Consider the following 19,332-nt stretch of genomic DNA (forward strand, 5'->3'; position numbering starts at 1 on the left):
CGGCACATCGACGCCGGCCTGGCCATAATGGCCACGATGGACGGGCCGGAGGTGTACAGGGTCAGGGCGATAAGCCGGCGCCTCAGACGGCTCCTACGGGACCCCCCGGGTAACGATAATACCCATATAAAAGAACAGATTATGCTGGACCTGGCTGCCCACGCGGGCTGGCACCAGGAGGTCCTGTGCGCGTTGGAGTGGGTGAAGCTCGCCCTGTAGGCGGCTGGAATCACGCGGCGGAAGGTTGGGAGCTGTTGATGAAAGGGAGACAATGGTCGAGTCGGTTGATTTTGATTAGTAGTTAGGTATGGAGCGCAATATACCCAGTTTTCCCCAATACGTAATACACGGTACGGCCCCGGCGGATTGCTCCGTCGGGGGGATAAGAGGTTTATAAAAAGCGAAATTAGAGCTTTAAGTTTCTTTTTTATTAAATTTTTAACTTCTACCCTAAAATTAAAATTATAGGGCTAATTTATAATTATTATTTTTTAAGTTTTATAAAAAAGAGGCTCTTAAGTTCTCTAAGCATTAGTATTAGGGGTATTAATTAGAATTTTAATAAGCTAGGGCCTAGAAATAGATCTAAGAGTTACGTTCTTTATTATTTTAAAAACCTCGTTATTATTATTAATTTTTATAATTTTTTTTTAATTAAAAAAAGAAACTATTTTCTTTTTAAGTTATAAAAGCTAGCTTAAGCTATTAATCCTATATATTTTTTTAAAATAAAGTTCGGTTATTAAGGTATAGTTTTTAAAAAGTCTTTTTTTATAAATAGTATAAACATCCGCTTAGTTATAATAACCTAGATTAAGTTATATTATATAAATATATTTAACTATACTTATAGGATTAGCTAAAGGGAATATAAGTATAGTTTATTAAAATAATCTAATTTAGTAATTTAAAATTTACTTAGCTAAGAGCTTAGTATCTTCCTTAGTTAATATATTTACTACGTAAAAAAAGAGGGTAATATAATTAGTAATTATATACCTTTTTCTGTTTTTAATTATAATAAAAAGGATATTATTTATAAACTTATAACCGTTACGCTTTTTATAATACTAAGCTCTCTAAGTTAAAATAATAAAATAGGTATTTTTATTAAAAATATACTAATTATAATCCTTAATAATTTAGTAATATTAACTTTAATAATACTAATAATAATCCCTAAGTCCTATAATTAAGAGCTAATTAGGACGCGTAGTACTTATATTAAATATACGGGTAGGGCCTTAAGAGTAAATACTATTTCAATAGATCTTTAGCTTATTTATTTTATTAATTAGGTTAGAATTAGTAATATTATTAATAGCCGCTTAGGTAACCTAAATCTCTATTGTTAATTAGTAATATTATTAATAATTTAGATATTAGTACTAAGTATTATTACGTACTTAAGGAGTAGGGGGCCGTAGTAAGGGCTTAGGTTAACTTTAACTATTTATAAAGAATAAGTTATACTCTTTTTTATACGTAATTATATTAAAAAGTCCTATTTTAAACCTTATATACTTCGTTAATTTAACGAAGCCGTTTAAAATAACCTTAACTTCTTTTACTATTCTTTTTATAATATTAATATAAAACCGCTTATATATAGCCTTAATTAAGCTCTTATTAATTATAATATAGAGGTCTTATTATTTAATAAAAGTAATTATATTATTAATTTTAATAAATAATACTTAAATAAAGTTTAAATCGGAAAACGAGATAAGTAGTCTTTTAATAACTCTTTTAATCTATTCTTCTTCGTTTAAAAAGCGGTTAATATTTTATTTCTTATACTTTTTTAAAAAAAAATCTTTAGTTTAGGCCTAGGGTAGTCCTCTAATCGTATCCTTAATTAGAATTTAATAATCTTTTTTTATAATATATATAATAAGTTTACTTCTAAATCGGTCCGGGACCTTATTAATCTCGTATTAATCCTCGAACTTTTTTAAGAAATTTATAATATTATTATTTTTAAAAACTATAGTCCTTTTTTAATTAGAGAATAATATTTTATAAAAACTTATATTTTTTATTAAATTAAATTAAAGAATTATAAGGCCCTTAGTTTAAGGCGTAGCTATTTAAATCTAAATAATAATAGTATTTAAAAAAGTATTAATTAAAATATCTATTTTAACTTAAGCTATAACTAGCTTTTTCTAATTAAATTAGTAAATAGATTTATTAAAAAGAGTAACTTTTTTATTATTTAACGATTTTATAGTTTATAAATTTTAATAAACTATAAAAGCCGGTTTAGTAAACGGTTTATTTAAAATAAAAAGGTTAGGTTTATATAATTAAACGTCCCCCCGACGGAGTAATCCGCTAGGGCCGTACTATGTATTACGTATTAGGGAAAACTAGGTATATTACGCTCTATACCTAACTACTAATTAAAATAGTAGTTAACTAATTTGATTATTATCTCCCTTTTATTAACTCCTAACCTTCTGCTATAGTCCTCTTAAGTTCTAGCTACTTATAGGGCAAGTTTTATTTACTTTAATGCGTACAAAACTTCTTAGTATTAGCCCGCGTAGGTAGCTAGGTTTAGTATAATTTATTTTTTTATATAAGTATTATTATTATTTAGGGGATTTTATAAGAGCTATTTAAGGCGCTAGTTTATTACCTTAACCCTATATACTTCTAGCCCGTTTATTATAGTTATTATAACTAAGCTAGTATTAATATATTAGATTTTAATATCCGTACTAGCCTAGCTATTTATAGCGCCTATAATATTACTTAGCTAAATTCCGTACCCCCGGAAAGTACTTTATTACTTTTTAGGCGTACTTATATTAGTTATAATAGTTATAGTATCGAGCTAGCTAAAGAGGGTACCTAGTCCAAGAGGGGTAGACTTATTAACGGGTATTTTTAGCTTATTAATTACTAACTATATACTAGGAGTAGAGTAGGTTCTTATTGAGGTAGTGGTTTATATATTAATAAGTTTGTTTAGTAAATTTATTTAGTAGATTTATTTAGTGGATTTGTTTAGTAAATTTATTTGGTAAATTTGTTTAGTTTGAATAGAGAGTAGCTTTGGGCGATGTTAGAAGCGATAAGGATAAAAAAAATCTTTGCGAGCTCTAGTATAAGTAGTAAATATTAGCTTATTTAACCTTTTCTTTAGAAACCTTTATATCGCTATTAAAGTTTAAAACTTTTGTGGTTAAGGGCTACCTCTAACTATTACGGCCAATTATTATAGCTAATTATTATAGCTAATTATTATAGCCGACTTTTATTATTAACTTTTTTAGCCGGCGCTACTACTAAAGAGGGTAACTTACCTATTTTAAATTAAATAGCGGTTTTTATATCGAAATTATTATATTATGTTAAGTACGTGCTTAGGATATATTACGTATATTATATAGTTAAAAAGTATACTATATCGTATGATTTCCTTTAAAAACGTAATCCTATTAAGGTCGATCTTTTATACCTATAAAGCCGAAAAAAAAACCACCATATATAATTAAATATCCTAAGGGGTATTAATAATAGTAAAAGTAACGTATTAATTATCTATATTTATAATCCGAGGTTATTAAAAATATAGTTCGTTAATTTTATTTATAATTTCGATAGTTTTATATTAGTCTATTTATTTTAAGTAGAGTTTAAAAAGGGAAAAAAAGAGCCGTTTTAATAACTAGAATATAGCCGTTATCCTAATTAACGTAATTTAAACCGTTCTTCTTAATCCTTATTAAGTATATAATTAAAGTTTTAATTAGACATTATATTAGGCTTATAGTAATATTAATTAAAATTATTAATAAGTTTAGTTAAAAGCTAGTTTTGTAAGTACTTTTAGTTTAACGTATTTGTATTTTTAAATAAGTTTATTATTAAGTCTCTAGGCTATATTAATTAATAAGGAATAATCTAGTTAAATAACTAGTTATACTCGTTAAAGCGTTTTATTTATTCTAATCCTAACTCGTTATTTATTTTATTATATTATTATAATATTTTATATTTAAGCCCGATTTAATCCTAAGTATCCGTATTCTTTTCTATTTTTTATCTCGTTTGTTTTTTAAAGTTTATTATATCCCCTATTTTATTAAATAAAAAGTCCTTTTTTATACGTTTTTATTATTATATCTTAATTATTTAATTACTTTTTTTAAATTAGAGTTTTATTACCCATATTCGTTTTAATTATTATACCGTTTTTTTAATTAATTATTTAAAATATTTTTAATTAAATTAGGTTTTTTTTTATTTATTTTCTTATTTAATAAAAAAGGGATTTTTAAAAGGGGAGATTATTAAAAATATATAAAGTATAGAGGACTCTTATAGTACGGTATTTTAAAAGAACTACTAATATTTATAAAAATAATATAAAATACCTCTTTTAATTAGGTTAATACGGCCTTAATTAATAAAGTTATAACTAAGGGAAGAGGATAATATTAATTAAATTAGAAGGGTAGACTTCTTAATTATCTTATATTATTACGTTTAAAAATAAATTATTAAAAAGGCTCTAGTTTAATTTTAAAAAAATATATATATAATTAAAATAAAAATCCGCGTTATTAAACTCCCTATTTCTAATTAGGGCCTTTTTTTTTATATCTTTTTTTAATTAGCCCTCCCGTAAATACTTATACTTAATTAGTTTTAAAAAAGAACTACTAGGACTAATCGCCCTACCCTATTTTAGTACGTAATAAATAAAGTACTAATTATAAAAAAGTAATTCTTAATATTAAAATTAACGTTAATAAAAAACCCTTATAATAAACCTCTATTATTATATAAAAATAGAGCCCCCCGATAGAGCAATCCGCCGGGGCCGTATTATATATTACGTATTAAGGAAAACTAAGTATATTACGCTCTATACCTAATTACTAATTAAAATAGTAATTAACTAACTTAACCGTTATCTTCTTTTTATTAATAGCTCCCGACCTTCCCCCGCAGTCCTCTAAGTTCTAGCTATTTAGAGGGCAAGCTATACCTACTCTAATATATATAAAACCTCTTAGTACTAACTTACGTAAGTAGCTAAATCCCGTATTATATACTCCTTTTTATTAAAAGTTAGGGGGCCCTTTATATATTCCCTTACGTTTATAATATAACTTATATTAAAGGGATTTTTAGTTTTATAAAATATAATTTCTAAACTAGTATTAATATATTAAATCTTAACGTTTATATTAACCCGGCTATTTATAGCGTTCGTACTATTACTTAGCTAAATTCTATATTATTAAAAAGTATTTTACTAATTCTCGGGCGTATTTATATTAGTTATAATAGCTATAGCGTCGAACTAGTTAAAGAGGGCGCCTAGCCCGAGAGGAGTAAACTTATTAATAAGCATTTTTAGCTTACTAATTACTAATTATATATTAAGAATAGAGTAGTAGTTTATATATTAATAAGTTTATTTAGTAAATTTATTTAATAAATTTATTTAGTTTAAATAGAGAGTAGCTTTAGGTAATATTAAAAGCGATAAGAATAAAAAAATCTTTATGAGCTTTAAAGAGTAGTAAATATTAGCCTATTTAGCCCTTTTTTTAAAAACCTCTACGTTATTATTAAAGTTTGGAACCTCTATAGTTAAGGAAAGCCGCCTCTAACTATTACGGCTAACTATTATAGCTAATTATTATAGCTAACTTCTACTATTAACCTTTTTAGCCGGCGCTACTATATAATAAAGAGAGTAGTTTATTTATCCTAAATTATATAATAGTTTTTATATTAAAATCACTATATTACGTTAAGCGCGTACTTAGAGTATATTATGCGTATTATATAATTAAAAAATATACTATATTATATAATTTCTTTTAAAAACGTAATCCCGTTAAGATCAATCTTTTGCGCCTATAAAGCTAGAAAAAAACTACTATATATAAAAATAGAGCTTATAAAAACTATTTTATTAAATACTAAATAAAGCTTTATTAAGTCCTAGACGTTTAAACTAGGCCCGTAAACTTTTATAATATTTTAATAATAATATTTTTATAACGCTTTTATATTTAAATATAAAAAACGGTAATTATTATAACTACCGTTAAGATTACTTTTTTTCTATTTTTATACTTAATTAGTAAAAAACTATAGAGGAAAGTAGTATAGGATATATAATACTTTATTAAGTAGTAAAAAGAATAGTTTATAGGACCTACTTAGAGCGCTCTAGAAGAGTTTAGAAACTACGATTTATTAAAGTTAATTTTTAGAGCTTATTAAAAAAGTTTAGTAATATTAAATATTTTTTATAATAATTATAAAAGCTACTTAGGGATATTATAAACGTAGAAATAAAAAAGCTAAGGGATATTAATATATAGGAGGAAGTTAACTATAATCTTAAATAAGGGATCCTATTTTTATTAAAATAAGTATATATTTATAAATACGACGTTAATAACGAGGTTTATAAGGTAAAAATATATATATATATAAGGGGGGATATATAACTATTTAACTTTTTATAAAATATATATACTTTAACGCTCGTTATAAAAGCCTTTAGGCTTATAATAATAATAGTTACTTAATTCGACTTTAAAATAGACTAGTATAATACTATTAATATATTCTTTAACACGCCTTTTAAAAGTAAAAAATTAGTAATTATTAAACTCCTAGAGAGATATAAGGTTATTAATAAAGTAAGTAAGTTTTAATACGCTCTATATAGTTTCTAAAATTTATTAATTTTTTAGTTTTAAATTTTTATTTTTATATTTTATAATATAAATATAATATATAGTTACAAAGAGATTTATATTTACTAAACCGTAAATAAGAAGGTAATATTAGTATTTTATATTAACAATTTTATTATTTTATATTATTAAAATGATTAAAAAGTAGCTTAGGGGATTGTTAATAGTATAAAAGAATATATTAACTTTAAAAAAAATAAACTAATTAATTATTTTTTTAAAGTACGGATTTTACGAGACCGTATTATTTATACAGTTTATTTTATTTACGATATATATATTAAGCAAATTACTAAGCGCTTTAACTTTATAAACTTACTAAATCTAGTTACCCCTCTTTTTTAAAACGAGTTTAAACTAAACGAGGGATAAGTAATAAAAAAGAAAATAAAAAGTTATTAAGAAAAGGTTAAAAATATGCTTTATATAGCTATAATAATTAAATTAGACGTCGCTTTTATTTACTTATAATTATTATAGTTCTTAACTAACCTAAGTATAATATATATTAAAATAATTAATTATTATATTTAATATCTCTACGTAATAAAATATCTTACGCTCTACTATAGTAGTATACTAAGTACGTAATTATTATTTTTAATTAGAAATACTAGTTTTATAAATAACGAGGTAATATAACGATTATTTTAAGAATATATAATATTCTTTTTTAGTAGCTTAATTTAATAGAAATTAGTACACTAAGTAATAGTTATAATATTAATAACTAAAGCTAAGTTTTTTTATTTTAAAAAAATTATAAAAAAGACTATAGCTCTAAAGCGCCTTTTTAAAAATATTACCCTTAATTTAAGAGAAATATAGTTAGTTAATTATAATAATTAGTAAACGATTTAACTTATTATAAGGGAAGGGAAAAGAATAGTTACTTAATTTTACTATATTAATATATAAAATATATAGCTAAGATAAGAGTATACTAAAAGTAGCTTCGAGGTTACTTATATATTAATAAAAAATATACTAGTAAATAGACTTATTAAAAACTTTTTATAAGCTAAGTTTAAATATTTTTATATACTTCTTAACTTTTATAATACGTAAGAAGTTATTATAAATAGCTAAAATAGTTAAAAATAGTTAATTTAGGCTATATTTAAAAAAACTTAATATTTAAAAATAAATAATAAACGGAACTTAGAGTGCGGCCTAGAGGCTTAAAATAAATAAAATAAAACTTTTTTTAGCTTAAAAGCCTAAATTCCTAAAATAACTTTACTTTATAAGGTATATATATATAAAAATAAGACCTAGGCTTATACTTATTATTTAAATTACTAGTTTATAAAGTATATAATTATTAAAATTATAATATTATTAATAAAGAGAGTAAGTATGCGTACTAAGAACTATATTTTATATATTTTAAAATTTATAAAATTAAGAGTAATAGAAGTAGCGGGGGGGATAAAAAGTAAAATAATTATTAAGTTAATAACTTAGGGTATAAGAGCGGGTAGTATAATAAGAGGCTAGTTATAAGTAACTATAATAAATATAATTAATAATATAAATATATTTAAGGGAGGGGACGGGGAGCGTATAAAAAAGAAGTCCTTTATATAAAACTTAATATAATTCTTATATATTTTCTTATTATTCTTTATATAATAAATAATAGTATAGAGCTTACCGATTTTTTATTAAAACTATAATTAGGAGTACGCTTTTTAATAATAAAAAAGGATAATATATTTATAATAAAAGGAGCGCTACTTATAATAGCCTTAATAAGAACCTAGGCTATTAAGTATATAACGACTAGTATATTAATATACCCCTTAGCTAAATAACTATTAAAATAGTATATATATTAGCTACTACTTTTTATAAAATAACGTTTACTATTTTTAAAGTTAGTAAACTAGAGGGCTATTTAAAAATAGGGTATATATTATACTAACCGTTTTTTAAAAGCCGCTCTTTTAAGCTTTTTAAGGACTAAGTATATATTAATTAGGCTTAAAATAATAAAAAAAACTATATTTATTACGGGGAATACTTTAGTTTTTTAATATTCTTTTTTACTTTTTATTACCCTTTTAAAAAAAGCTAGCTTTACGTTTTTTAGACTTTAAAATACTATTAAAAACGAACTTTTAAAATAATAATATATAATATACCCTTTTTAAAAAGCTTAATATTTAAAATATTTTTATCCTTATTTTTAAACTCTAAGGGGGGGATAAATAAAAGCTCTTTAGAGCTCTTATTATTACTATTTATTTTATTATTATTTTTATTATAATTATTAATAAGAGCTTCGAACTTAATAAAGTTCTTAGCGTTTTTATTAATAGCTTTAATATTTTTTTAATTAAAAAGAGAGAGCTTAATAACTAGGCCCTAATAAGTAAATAAAAAGTTATAAAGGGGGGTAACGACTTAAAAGGGCTTATTAATATTATTACTTATTTAAACTCTTAATAAACTATATAATACGTATATAAAAAGTATTATAAAAATTATATAAAACTTATTATTATTTTTAAATATATTAGATATTTATATTTAAAATAAAATTAATAAATAATTTAATAATATAGGCGCGCGCGCGTAGTAAATAGGGGTACTTATAGTAATTATAAAAAGGTTAAAAAGAGAAAAAAAAATAATAGCTAAGTAATACTATAAGAATTTAGATATATACGAGGTAGCTAAGTAGCCTCGCCCTTAGTAATTTATATATTAAAAATAATAAAATATGCGCTATTTTAAGTTAGGATTTTATTTATTTTAGATAAAGGGATATATTTATAATAAACGTAGTTTAAAAAACGCATATTCTTTATACTTATTTTTTTTTTACTTATATTTAACTAAATCGGGCCTTTATAAAAGTATTTAGAAGTTCTATTTTAAGTATAATAGCTTTTTATTAGTAGTAATTAGGGGGTATATTACGTAATAAGGATAGTAATCGTATTTTATAAAGTACCTGTTACGTACTAAATTACGTATTTATTTTAAATATTATATATATAAACCTTTTTTTTTTATCTATTTCTATTTTAATATATTAAGCTACTTTTATTATACTCTGTATGCCTATTGTTGCGTGCTATAACTCGTAATAAATAGTTTAAGAACAAGGCCATAGGGGGTAGTGATAGAAAAGTAAATATTAAAATCGGAGTGTTCAACAAGTACTAATAACGCCTTAATGGTTGCGATGGAAGGAGCCATTGAAAGGTGAAAAGGGAAAGGTGCGGATTTGGTGAAGTTCTGAAAATGAAGGGTTGCGGATCGTCTGAGCAACAAACTGGCTGAGGAATACTGGCCGTATTAGTATCTAGAAAATCGGGGTTGAGGCCGTGGCTGTGTCAGCGCGAACAGTCAGAGGTAGTATTATTTCTCCATTTACAGGGAGCAGCTACTCTTCTACCAGCATGCTCTGGTCAGTCCAATAACATGCCGAATTTCCAGCTGCCAGTGACTGTGATCAAGGCCATGTATCGTGGCCACCAGCAGGGTCCTGGCGTCAATTGCAAGACCAACACGAATAGGTCGGCGTCAAGTTCTAAATCTGGAGATGAAAAAGCCGTTCCGGCTAGATAACACGCGGATTGCAACGAAGTGGAAAATGTACTTAAACCTTGATTTCTACGCGGCTAAATTCTTGTTCATGACGCCTAGCCAGACAACGACTACGATCATTTCAGTCACATTCTATCCTTCCACTACACCTTACACGATTTGCCAATTGGGTTGGTGCCAATTTCTCAGCTCACCCGCTCACAATGTTCAAGTGAGTTCACCTCTCATTGGAAACTCATCCAGAGACTTAACTCAGCTGCTGACATGATCTGGCAACAGACAATCCGAGTCAGTTAAGCGTATAGTACGTGATGTCCAGAAGGATGGCAGTCGCAAGATGACTCCCGACCAAGTTGTTCACGCCTGGAACGTGCCTATGACAAGCGAGATTCCTGCGCCCAAAGGAGCAGACAAACCCCTACCCAACCTATGGATTGAAGAAGGGACTCCCAAGTCTGGCCTGCAACATATGGTTGGAAGCGACGAGGAGATTCAGTCCGACCATGTTTTCCTTGGATCCGCCTATGCATAACTCCGGAGTAAAGCTATATTACTGTAATAATGGTGGAGGCGAATACCGATGCCAAATAGACTTAGAGAAGGGCTGAAGACGGTGCACTGATGCTATTCAGCAGTTGGCAGGATAAGACCTGCAAACAGCATGAACTACCTAGTAAAGTAAGTATGGAAGAGGCATCGGTCCCTTTACCTTTGCATGTTCAAGTGTGCAAGACACGGTGAGCTTTATCTACGGCGTGATACCTATTTACTGTAAGCGCTGGCGTCTTTCGGTATAGTTAGGTTTGTAGACCGATTGGAAGGGCCCGTTGTGAGCAATGCTCTGCTAGTTCCTCGTCAGTTGGTGCTTATGGTTTCAGGCATTTCATCGCACGCAGGCGCTGGGAGCGGGCACGAAAACCCATGGCCCCTGTATTCTACCCTAAGCGCTCGGAAATTCCTAAAAAAATGGGATGCGCCCACTCCAGTTGTTTTGATATCTCAATCGCTGTTGGTTTGGTCTGTTGTTTAGGTCTGTTGGTTAGGTCTTCTGGCCGTCACCCCTGCAAGTGGAAAAAGTGTCATAATAAGCATGGATGACAATGCTGCCTACTTTACCTACCTGTGTCACCTGTGGGCTCTGACTGCTGCAAGGCGCTTTTAGCACAGCAATGGGCGGCCTCAGTCCCCTATTCTCACAATACTAATATGTAAATCATCTCTCGACCAGATCTGTCATAGCTGAAGCTAATCAACATCTCATCTCTTTAGAACTCCATCAAGTCATCAATACTTTACAATGTCTCCTCCATTCCAATCCATCAAAGCACTACTGGCACTAGCCGAGAATTCCAACTATAAAATATACTTTTCTATTACTACCCCCTATGGCCTTATTATTGAGCTCTCAGGTAACGCTCTCGAAGTCCGCCTAGAGGAGGACATGAAGTCACTCCCTGTCAACACGACAGCGCAAGTAAAGCCAGAGGAACCATCAGCCATCCAGCCTACGTCCGCATCCCTGTCCCAGACGGAGGATCAGGAGTCGGTCAACGAGCCACAAACAGTACATGTCGAGCCACAAGTCCCAGTCGCCCAGGTCGGAGACGAGCCTCTGTCTCCAACGGAGGAGCAAAATTCAATCGAGCAGTCACAGACAGAATCGACATCGGTGCAGGCTCATGAAGAGAATTCCTTGAAGCCAGGCCACCAATCAGAAGCTCTACCAGAGTATGGGCTTTCTTTACCAGGATATAAATACTGCATTTGGGAGGACTTTGGGACAAATTTCCTGTGGTACGTCTGGAACTGGCCCGCGAATCCCGAATTCTGCGGCGAGCCTGTCGAAGACGACGACCTCTTAGAGAGATATCCCAAGACATGGTACAAGGCCTATGACGACTGGGTCGATCGATACACGGAGGCTTTCAGGGCCCACATAGAAATGAACGCCGATAATCCAGTATTCGACACTGCCAAGGAGTTGAACCTCTGGGAATTTGAGGGCACGCTTTTGGCTGCGGGGCTGACTCTACAAGATGGCGTTCATGGGGTGGGTTACGGAACAGAGAAGAATGACGGCTCGTATGCTCATGAATTCGAATTCGAACGCGAGGGCTCCGAGAGTATTGGAAAGACTTTGGAACGATACATTCAAACGAGGATATTGGATCAAAACCTGGATATTGGGGTATGATGCATTGAATGGATCATGGTTTACCTTACACTAGCCCCAGAATCCAGTTGTCCAGAAATATGTAGAATCGTTACAGCCATCGTCCGCGTATAAATAAGTAAACATATTGATCAAATCAATTGCGGTATTAGCGTTTTAGACAGCGTTGATTTAAATAGACCTAAGGAAACATGACTCAAAGAAACGTGACGTGATCCAGTGTTGATCGATGTGTAAACTTCCCCAGAAACTCCTTCATGCTCTCGACATACCCGCAAAATAATCCAAACTAAAAGATCTCAACTCCAAATTCAGTGCGCCACCTCGGACCCGAGCCGCCTGAATCCCAAGCGACTCCATCGCTCCTTGGCTGGAGACAACAAATCTCTCTTCTTCGGCGCCTGGACCTCGGTCTCAGGCTTGCCGAGATCCCACTTGATCGTCTCGGGCCACACAAGGCTCGTCTCCTTCTTTTCATCCGCTGCCGACCAATTCTCAATGGACGGCACGTTGAGCTTACCATATCCTCTCAGTCTCTCGAGGATCTCACTCGTGTTTCTCACGTCACCGCGGGTGGCCCAGCCACATCGTCACATGCCGTCGAGATGCATGTCGGCCGCGGCACGAAGACGCTCGTCCTTATCCGCGCCTTGACTTGCGGAAAGGTGCTCGTCAAGATCGCACACAACATCCAGATGCACACGTCCAGCATCGCGAAGGCGCTTGGCGTGGCGCAGGAGGTAGGCTAGGCGGTTCGAGAAGTAGAATGCGGAAGAGTCCAAGCCACCACGAGACTGGCGAACGTTGTAGTATATAGTTTCGCAGAGGGTGATGGCTTGGTCTAGGTGACCCGCAAGCTCGTGCGCGTTGACCAACAGGGAGCCGATTGTCAGCACGATATCAGGAGACCACACGCCACAGTTGCGTTGAACCTCTCTGGATCGCCAAAGCGAGGTAAGAAGGCTCTGGAAAGGAACAGTTAGTACAGAGCACAAAGCTGTTAGTCGTTGAAGACTGTATGAAACTTACCTCAAGTTCTGCCCAGTTCTTCTGCTCGCCAAGGAGGCGAACAAGTCCGGAAATGTCCTCGAAGCGAAGGCTAGTAAACTCGACCTTATCGTCTCTCAAGACCGTCAACACATGTTGCAAGATGTTGCGGCTGATGGAAAGCAGCTCATCCTGCTGTTGCTTGCCGGCAGACTTCCACATGTCTACGCGGATGCCAGCTAGGACCTCGGCGAAACGAAAGCCCCAAACGTAGCAGTTGCGCTGGTGATAGAATCGCTGGGATTGCGCAAAGTCAAATCCACATTGCGCGACCTTCTGAGCTCTGACAAAGTCCTTCTCCTCAACCATGAGTCTTCTGACAGCAGTGTAGGCGGCCTTGCAGGACACCAGACCAAAGTCGACAGTACCCCTATCGGCAATGCCACCGCCGATCTCGTTGAGAAGCGCGACGTAGAAGGCGAATCTGGCATTCCTGTCGTCTTGAGAGCTTGAAGACTTGAAGTAACGCGAGGTGAACAGGGCGAAGAGCTTCTTGTCAAGCACGTCCACGAAACCGTTGCGGCCACGGGACTGCCAGACGAAGCGGAGGCGGGCTGCTGGCTCAATGATCGTCTCGATCCTTGTCGAATCGGTGCACGTAGCCATAACAGACATGTACTGCTCGTAGAGAACTGTCTCGAGGAGCACATCTGCCATCAGCTCAGAGAAGCTGTACCGTACCTTAGCATCTCCGTTGAGAGCCTGCTCAAACGAGATCAAGAATACCAAGTATACCTTGCTCGACTGGCCGGAGATTTTGATGTTGACATCCTTCTCTCCGCCTTCGAATCCAGGGAAGAGAAGCAGGTATCGCAGCTGTCGGAGAAGATCCTGGCCATAGTGGACCATGCCCGCAGACAGGTAAATGGACGCCAGCGTCTTGGCTGACGCATGGAGGTTCATAGAGATCTTGACAGTAGTGATGATCTCAATGATAGAAACCTGTAGAAGCTGGGCGATGGAGGAGTGAGCCTCCTTGTTACCAATCTTCTTGTACAGCAAGACAACTTCCTTGAGTTTGGACAGAGTCTTCTCGTGCCACCAGCCGAATTCAATCTTGAGTTGGGCGTATATCTCAAGACTGACTCCGATCGCACGATCGATAGTTGTGGTGGTTGTCACCTTGTTGGTTGTGATGACAGTCACGTAGAGCTTCGATAGACGCTTCTTGATCGTCCTGACGGTGGTCTCTGAGATAACGTTGGTGGTCGTAGTCTTCTTGATAACCTCCTCGTAGATGGTAATGGACTCGTGGTAGTGCTCCTCGGAAGTCTCACACAACTCCGCCAGAGCGATCAAAGCCTTGATGACGATGGCAGCATTGGCGCCAAAGACCTTGGTCGCGGTCTCGCGATACTCAATCGTGAGCTTGTAGCGAACCGAGAACTCGACCTTAGCGTGGAACTCAAGGACATATCGGTATCGCTCGTAAATGAGCTCGACGATCTCCTGCGTGAACTTGATCTCACGATTGTGATGAACAAACGTGGTCCAAAGCGTGACGCAAATCTTCTGCAGCTCAGCCCAGCGCTTCTCAGCGTGGTAGTGGTTCAGGACGATGATGGCTGCATCTAGTGCACTTCCATGGCAGCACCCGTCCTTGGAGAAGATGGTGACGATTTCGCCGTAGCAGTCATAAGCTTCTCTGCGGCCAAGTTTGTGGTAGACAGCAGCGAGCTTGTAGAGAATACTAACTTGCAGGCTATGACCAGATGACAAATGTTTACGGTAATGCTGCAGGAGCTTGACGTAGATGTCAATGACCTTCTCGTGACGGTGGAAGTCTTCATAGAACTGAACCAGGGCCTCAGCCGCCTCGAAGATCAACACATTGTCAGCCTTGAGGGTCGAGAAACAGGCGTTGTAGATTCGGAGATAGATCGCATCCGCCTTCTCGAATTGCCTTTGACGATGATAGCAGAGAGCAAGACGCTGTGCGACAAGTATGCGCTCGGAGATGAACTCGCCCTCGATGGTCAACTTGGAGTCGACTGACAAGACGCCCTTCCAAGTGACTTCGAGAGACTGGCGAATTACGACCTCGGCTTCAGCCCAATTCTCAAGCTTGAGATAGAGGTTGACCATCGCCAAGCAAGACTTGAAGAAATTTCTATCGGCCTTGCGACCACGGCACCGTTGATAGTTGGTCTCCCAAATCTCCCTGGTGACGGTCTCAACGACGGTGGTGGTCGTCTTGGTCTCGACATAGGTCTCGGTGATCTCCTCGACGACCTCGGTGATGATTGTGGTAGTGGATTGAGCCTCTTCGCTCTCGACAGTCTTCCTCTCCTTGAACCAGCCCCAGACTTTCTTGAGGATGGACATGGATACGCTGAGGATGCCGAAAGACTTCGCAAGAATACCAAGTTCCCTGAGGCGAATCATAATAATCTCGGACTCAAAGGACTGGTTCTCGTACTCGGCCCAGACGCAAATCATGATGTTGCAAGCCTCCTCCGTTCGCTTGACGCGCTTGAGGAAGTTGATGTACTCGATGGCAATGTTGATCTTCTGAATGTGAAGCTCGATTGTCACCTTGCTAGTACGGCAGACTTCGAGAATGCCCCGCCAGAGGCTGATGTATAGCCTCTCGGCTTGAATTAGGTGGCCCTTGGACTCATACTCAACAGCTAGGCTGATGAGAATCTTGATGCGACGGACGTCGGTGAACGACAAGTCGTCCGCAGTGTCGAACAAGAGCGAGTGCCACTGGCTATGGTTGTGGATCTTCTTGTCGCTAGCCTTCAGAACGACGGTCATGCCTGAGATGGCTTCGGCAATTGACCCCTCCTTCTTCGAGCCCTTGCCGAAACGGGCGGTAATTATGATATGAAGTTCGCTGTAGATAGACATCGCAAGCTCTTCTTCCTTGATATCGATGTAGAGTTTAGCGAGCGCCTCATACCATTTGATGACGGCATCACTGCGGGCTCCCTGCTTGCTCTTGGAGATCTCAATCATGAACTTGATCATCTCTTCACGGTGCGTAACCGTTTGAGTGCGCTTGGTGAAGGTGAGAGTCTCGGTGCAAGTGAGGAACAGGTTCGTGCATGAAACCACGAGAGGGCTGAACTTGTAAAGGATAGTCTGCCCAAGATGCGAAGCCTTGTAAAAGAACTCGGCCGCGAAAGCATGCTCAGACTGACTCCGGTGCAGGCTTCCGAGGATGATGAGACTTTGGAGGTATGATCGGTTCTTCTCGCCGAAACAAGTAGAACGGATCCGGAGACTCAAGCTATGCATCTCAATGGTCTCCTTGATGGCGTACTGTGTTTGCCAGTAGTGCCATTCCAGCATTGTGAAGAAGATGGAGTCGGGAAAAACATCCTTGAACTCGGAAGTCAAGGTGATGGTGCCGTTTTGGCCGCAAAGTGACGATGAGCGGAAATGGGAAACCCAGTGGCGCACCATGTAGCTGACGATGTGGTACGCTTGGAAGCACTCATGGAAAGTCTCCTCGGCAACCAGTTCCATCGACGGCTCACAAGTATAATTGCTTAACTTGGTCTTGGCAAAGAGAAGGAGGGCCATGGTGAGGTGGCGGTGGGAGTCGTGAAGAGACATGAGGGTTGAGCCGCAAAGGCTCTGGACGTACTTCCTGATGGTGGAGTGCTTGAATCGCAGAGTGCCGTGGCGGATCACCACAAGACCTTGGGTGTTGCTTACAGGCCCCTTGACATCAGCACCAGAAGAAACAGTGCGTGTCGACAACGAGACTCCCAGGAGGTCTGTCATCTCACCGAGTGTGAGCGGGCGCTGGGCGGTGACCATGAACGTGAATAGGTTGTAGGTCTTGCTCTCGCCGTACTCCTCCTTGAGGTTGACCTTCTTCATCAACTCTCCAATGACGGCTTTGACGTCGGATTTGCAGCCAGCGATGATGCCTCTGAAGACTCCAAAGTCCGAGACTGCGGAGAAAAGCCTTCTGGCAAGGTAGGCAAATAGAAACGAACCCTTGGCCTGGTCCGCAAGCTGGCAAAGCAAGTCCCTTCTTGCCTGTTCGCTCTGTGCCACAAAGCAGCAGCTTCGCCCAAGTCTGTTGGCGAGATAAAGCTCAATGTCGTCCCGAACGTGATCAGGGGTGACGACTACGTGCTTGCAACCGCTGCCGCCAAGGTGTGAGATGGGCCGTGAGAATGTCACTGCTTGGGTCCTGGGAAGCTTTCCTATGCTGGCGTGGAGGCGCTTGTGAAGCTCCCCTGCCTTGGTAGCGCCACCTAAGACCTCATCGAGACCGTCGATGATGATGCTGAGATTGACCTTCTTACTGTTGATTGAAGATAAGCTCGAGTCGAGGGCCTCCCATAGGTCACTCTCTAGCTTTGCGCTGTTGTGGTAGGGCGAAGCATGATCAAAGATGGCTTCGAGCTTCTCAAAGAGAGCGACGTCACCAACGTTAATCTCGAGGAGCTGAGACAAGAGGCTCTTGAGGAAGGCGATGGGGGTTGTCTCCGAAGGGATATCGGTTGCTAGGGCCCAAACATCAGCTCATGCATCACTCGCGGAGCGTATAAACACCGAGAGAACTTACAGAATGTGTAGGAGATAGTCTCATACTGGACACGGTTGATCGGGCGTTCCAGCCTCTCCCGTACCCATGCGGCAAGCATACTTTTGCCGCAGCCCTCTCCGCCAGTAACAGTAAAGATCTTGTCATCACTGCTGAGGAAGTCATGCAAGTCATGCGAAAGCCACTCGCATGTCCCATCGACACGCAACTTGCGATCGGCAACACGCCCATACACATGAGACTTTGCTGATTCCCGTGTAGGGAGCAAGTGACGACGAAGTGTGGTGATGTCTAGTCGGCGGTTCTTGGAACCGAGTTTGTACTGCCACATGTGGTTGAAGAGGTTCTCTCGCTGGGTCCAGATCCTGGTGATCTGTGAGCCGAACTGGGCGTCAAAGTCAATCGTCACCGAACCGCTGTAGATGCTGTTGATCCGGGAGCGATAGTAGAGGGCAACATCACCGACGAGCTTGAGCATGCTATCAAAGATGCGACTCAGCTCGTAGCGGATGGCATCGCTTGCGGTGAACATGCCGTTGAGTCTGATGGCGTGGCCGAGCACTAAGCCAAGCTCATATAGAGCATTGAATGTGGGCTCCAGTGCCTGTGCTTGATCGTGTCCGAGCTGGTTGGGGAAGTGTCAGCGTCGGCGTCGTAGCCGGGGAGTTGTGAGACTGTTTGATTTACCTCAAGCAATAGGTAGCAAGTAGCCAACGCTGTATCGCGCACAAGCGAGCAGCCCTCGATGAAGGACTGAATATGGCGCGAGTATTCGTCCAGCTGAAGACCGAAGAACTCGGCCGACTTCAGGACGCGATCCCACTGACTGCCCTTGGGAGGCATGTGTGTCAGACGCTCATCGGAGATGTATGCCAGGTAAGCGTCTAGATCAATGGTCTGGAAGTGATTGTGGGTGACTTCCTCGACCTCGCGGACGAGCTTCTTCTGGATACGTCTGGCTGTGTCAATGACACGCACGACGCGGTATGACATGTGGCCGTCGTTGGAGGCGACCATGGTCAAGGCGTCCAAGCTGATAGACGACGACCTTGAAGCGTCGCTGACGTTAACTTCGTCAATGTGTACGGCGCTGGACTCCTGCTTGATGGAGTTTCGGGCCAAAGAGCCCTGGTTGGAAGTTGCGTAGACGGACATCTTTGTGTCTGCTACTGTTGGTACGTCGTCGATAGACTGGCTGTCTGAGCTGACCGACAAGATAGATGAGGAGTTCGAGGGCTTCCTACGACCTGTTTGAAGATGTACACTTCAGCGGGGATTATTCATGGGGTAATGTTGGCAGT

General features: G+C 37.1%; 3 protein-coding genes across 3 annotated transcripts; 2 read left to right on the forward strand and 1 right to left on the reverse strand.

Moving 5' to 3' along the window:
• Window positions 1–27: 27 nt before the first annotated feature.
• Window positions 28–219, forward strand: CTAM01_14944 (uncharacterized protein; the record flags this gene model as incomplete). Its single annotated transcript, XM_060530943.1, has 1 exon — window positions 28–219. One exon carries the CDS (start codon window positions 28–30, stop codon window positions 217–219), a length of 192 nt encoding a protein of 63 aa, XP_060374464.1.
• Window positions 220–11,598: 11,379 nt separating this feature from the next.
• On the forward strand, window positions 11,599–12,495 carry CTAM01_14945 (uncharacterized protein; the record flags this gene model as incomplete). The annotated part of the gene is made up of 1 exon (XM_060530944.1): window positions 11,599–12,495. The coding sequence occupies one exon, from the start codon at window positions 11,599–11,601 to the stop codon at window positions 12,493–12,495; it is 897 nt and encodes a 298-aa protein (XP_060374465.1).
• A 290-nt stretch (window positions 12,496–12,785) lies between these two features.
• On the reverse strand, window positions 12,786–19,186 carry CTAM01_14946 (uncharacterized protein; the record flags this gene model as incomplete). Its single annotated transcript, XM_060530945.1, has 5 exons — window positions 12,786–13,008; window positions 13,069–13,439; window positions 13,504–17,990; window positions 18,053–18,656; window positions 18,719–19,186. 5 exons carry the CDS (start codon window positions 19,184–19,186, stop codon window positions 12,786–12,788), a joined length of 6,153 nt encoding a protein of 2,050 aa, XP_060374466.1.
• Between the last annotated feature and the right edge of the window lie 146 nt (window positions 19,187–19,332).

Source organism: Colletotrichum tamarilloi (assembly GCF_030869305.1).
Source record: "Colletotrichum tamarilloi strain Tom-12 chromosome Unknown Scaffold_141.1, whole genome shotgun sequence".
In the NCBI taxonomy this organism is placed as follows: Eukaryota; Fungi; Ascomycota; class Sordariomycetes; order Glomerellales; family Glomerellaceae; genus Colletotrichum; species Colletotrichum tamarilloi.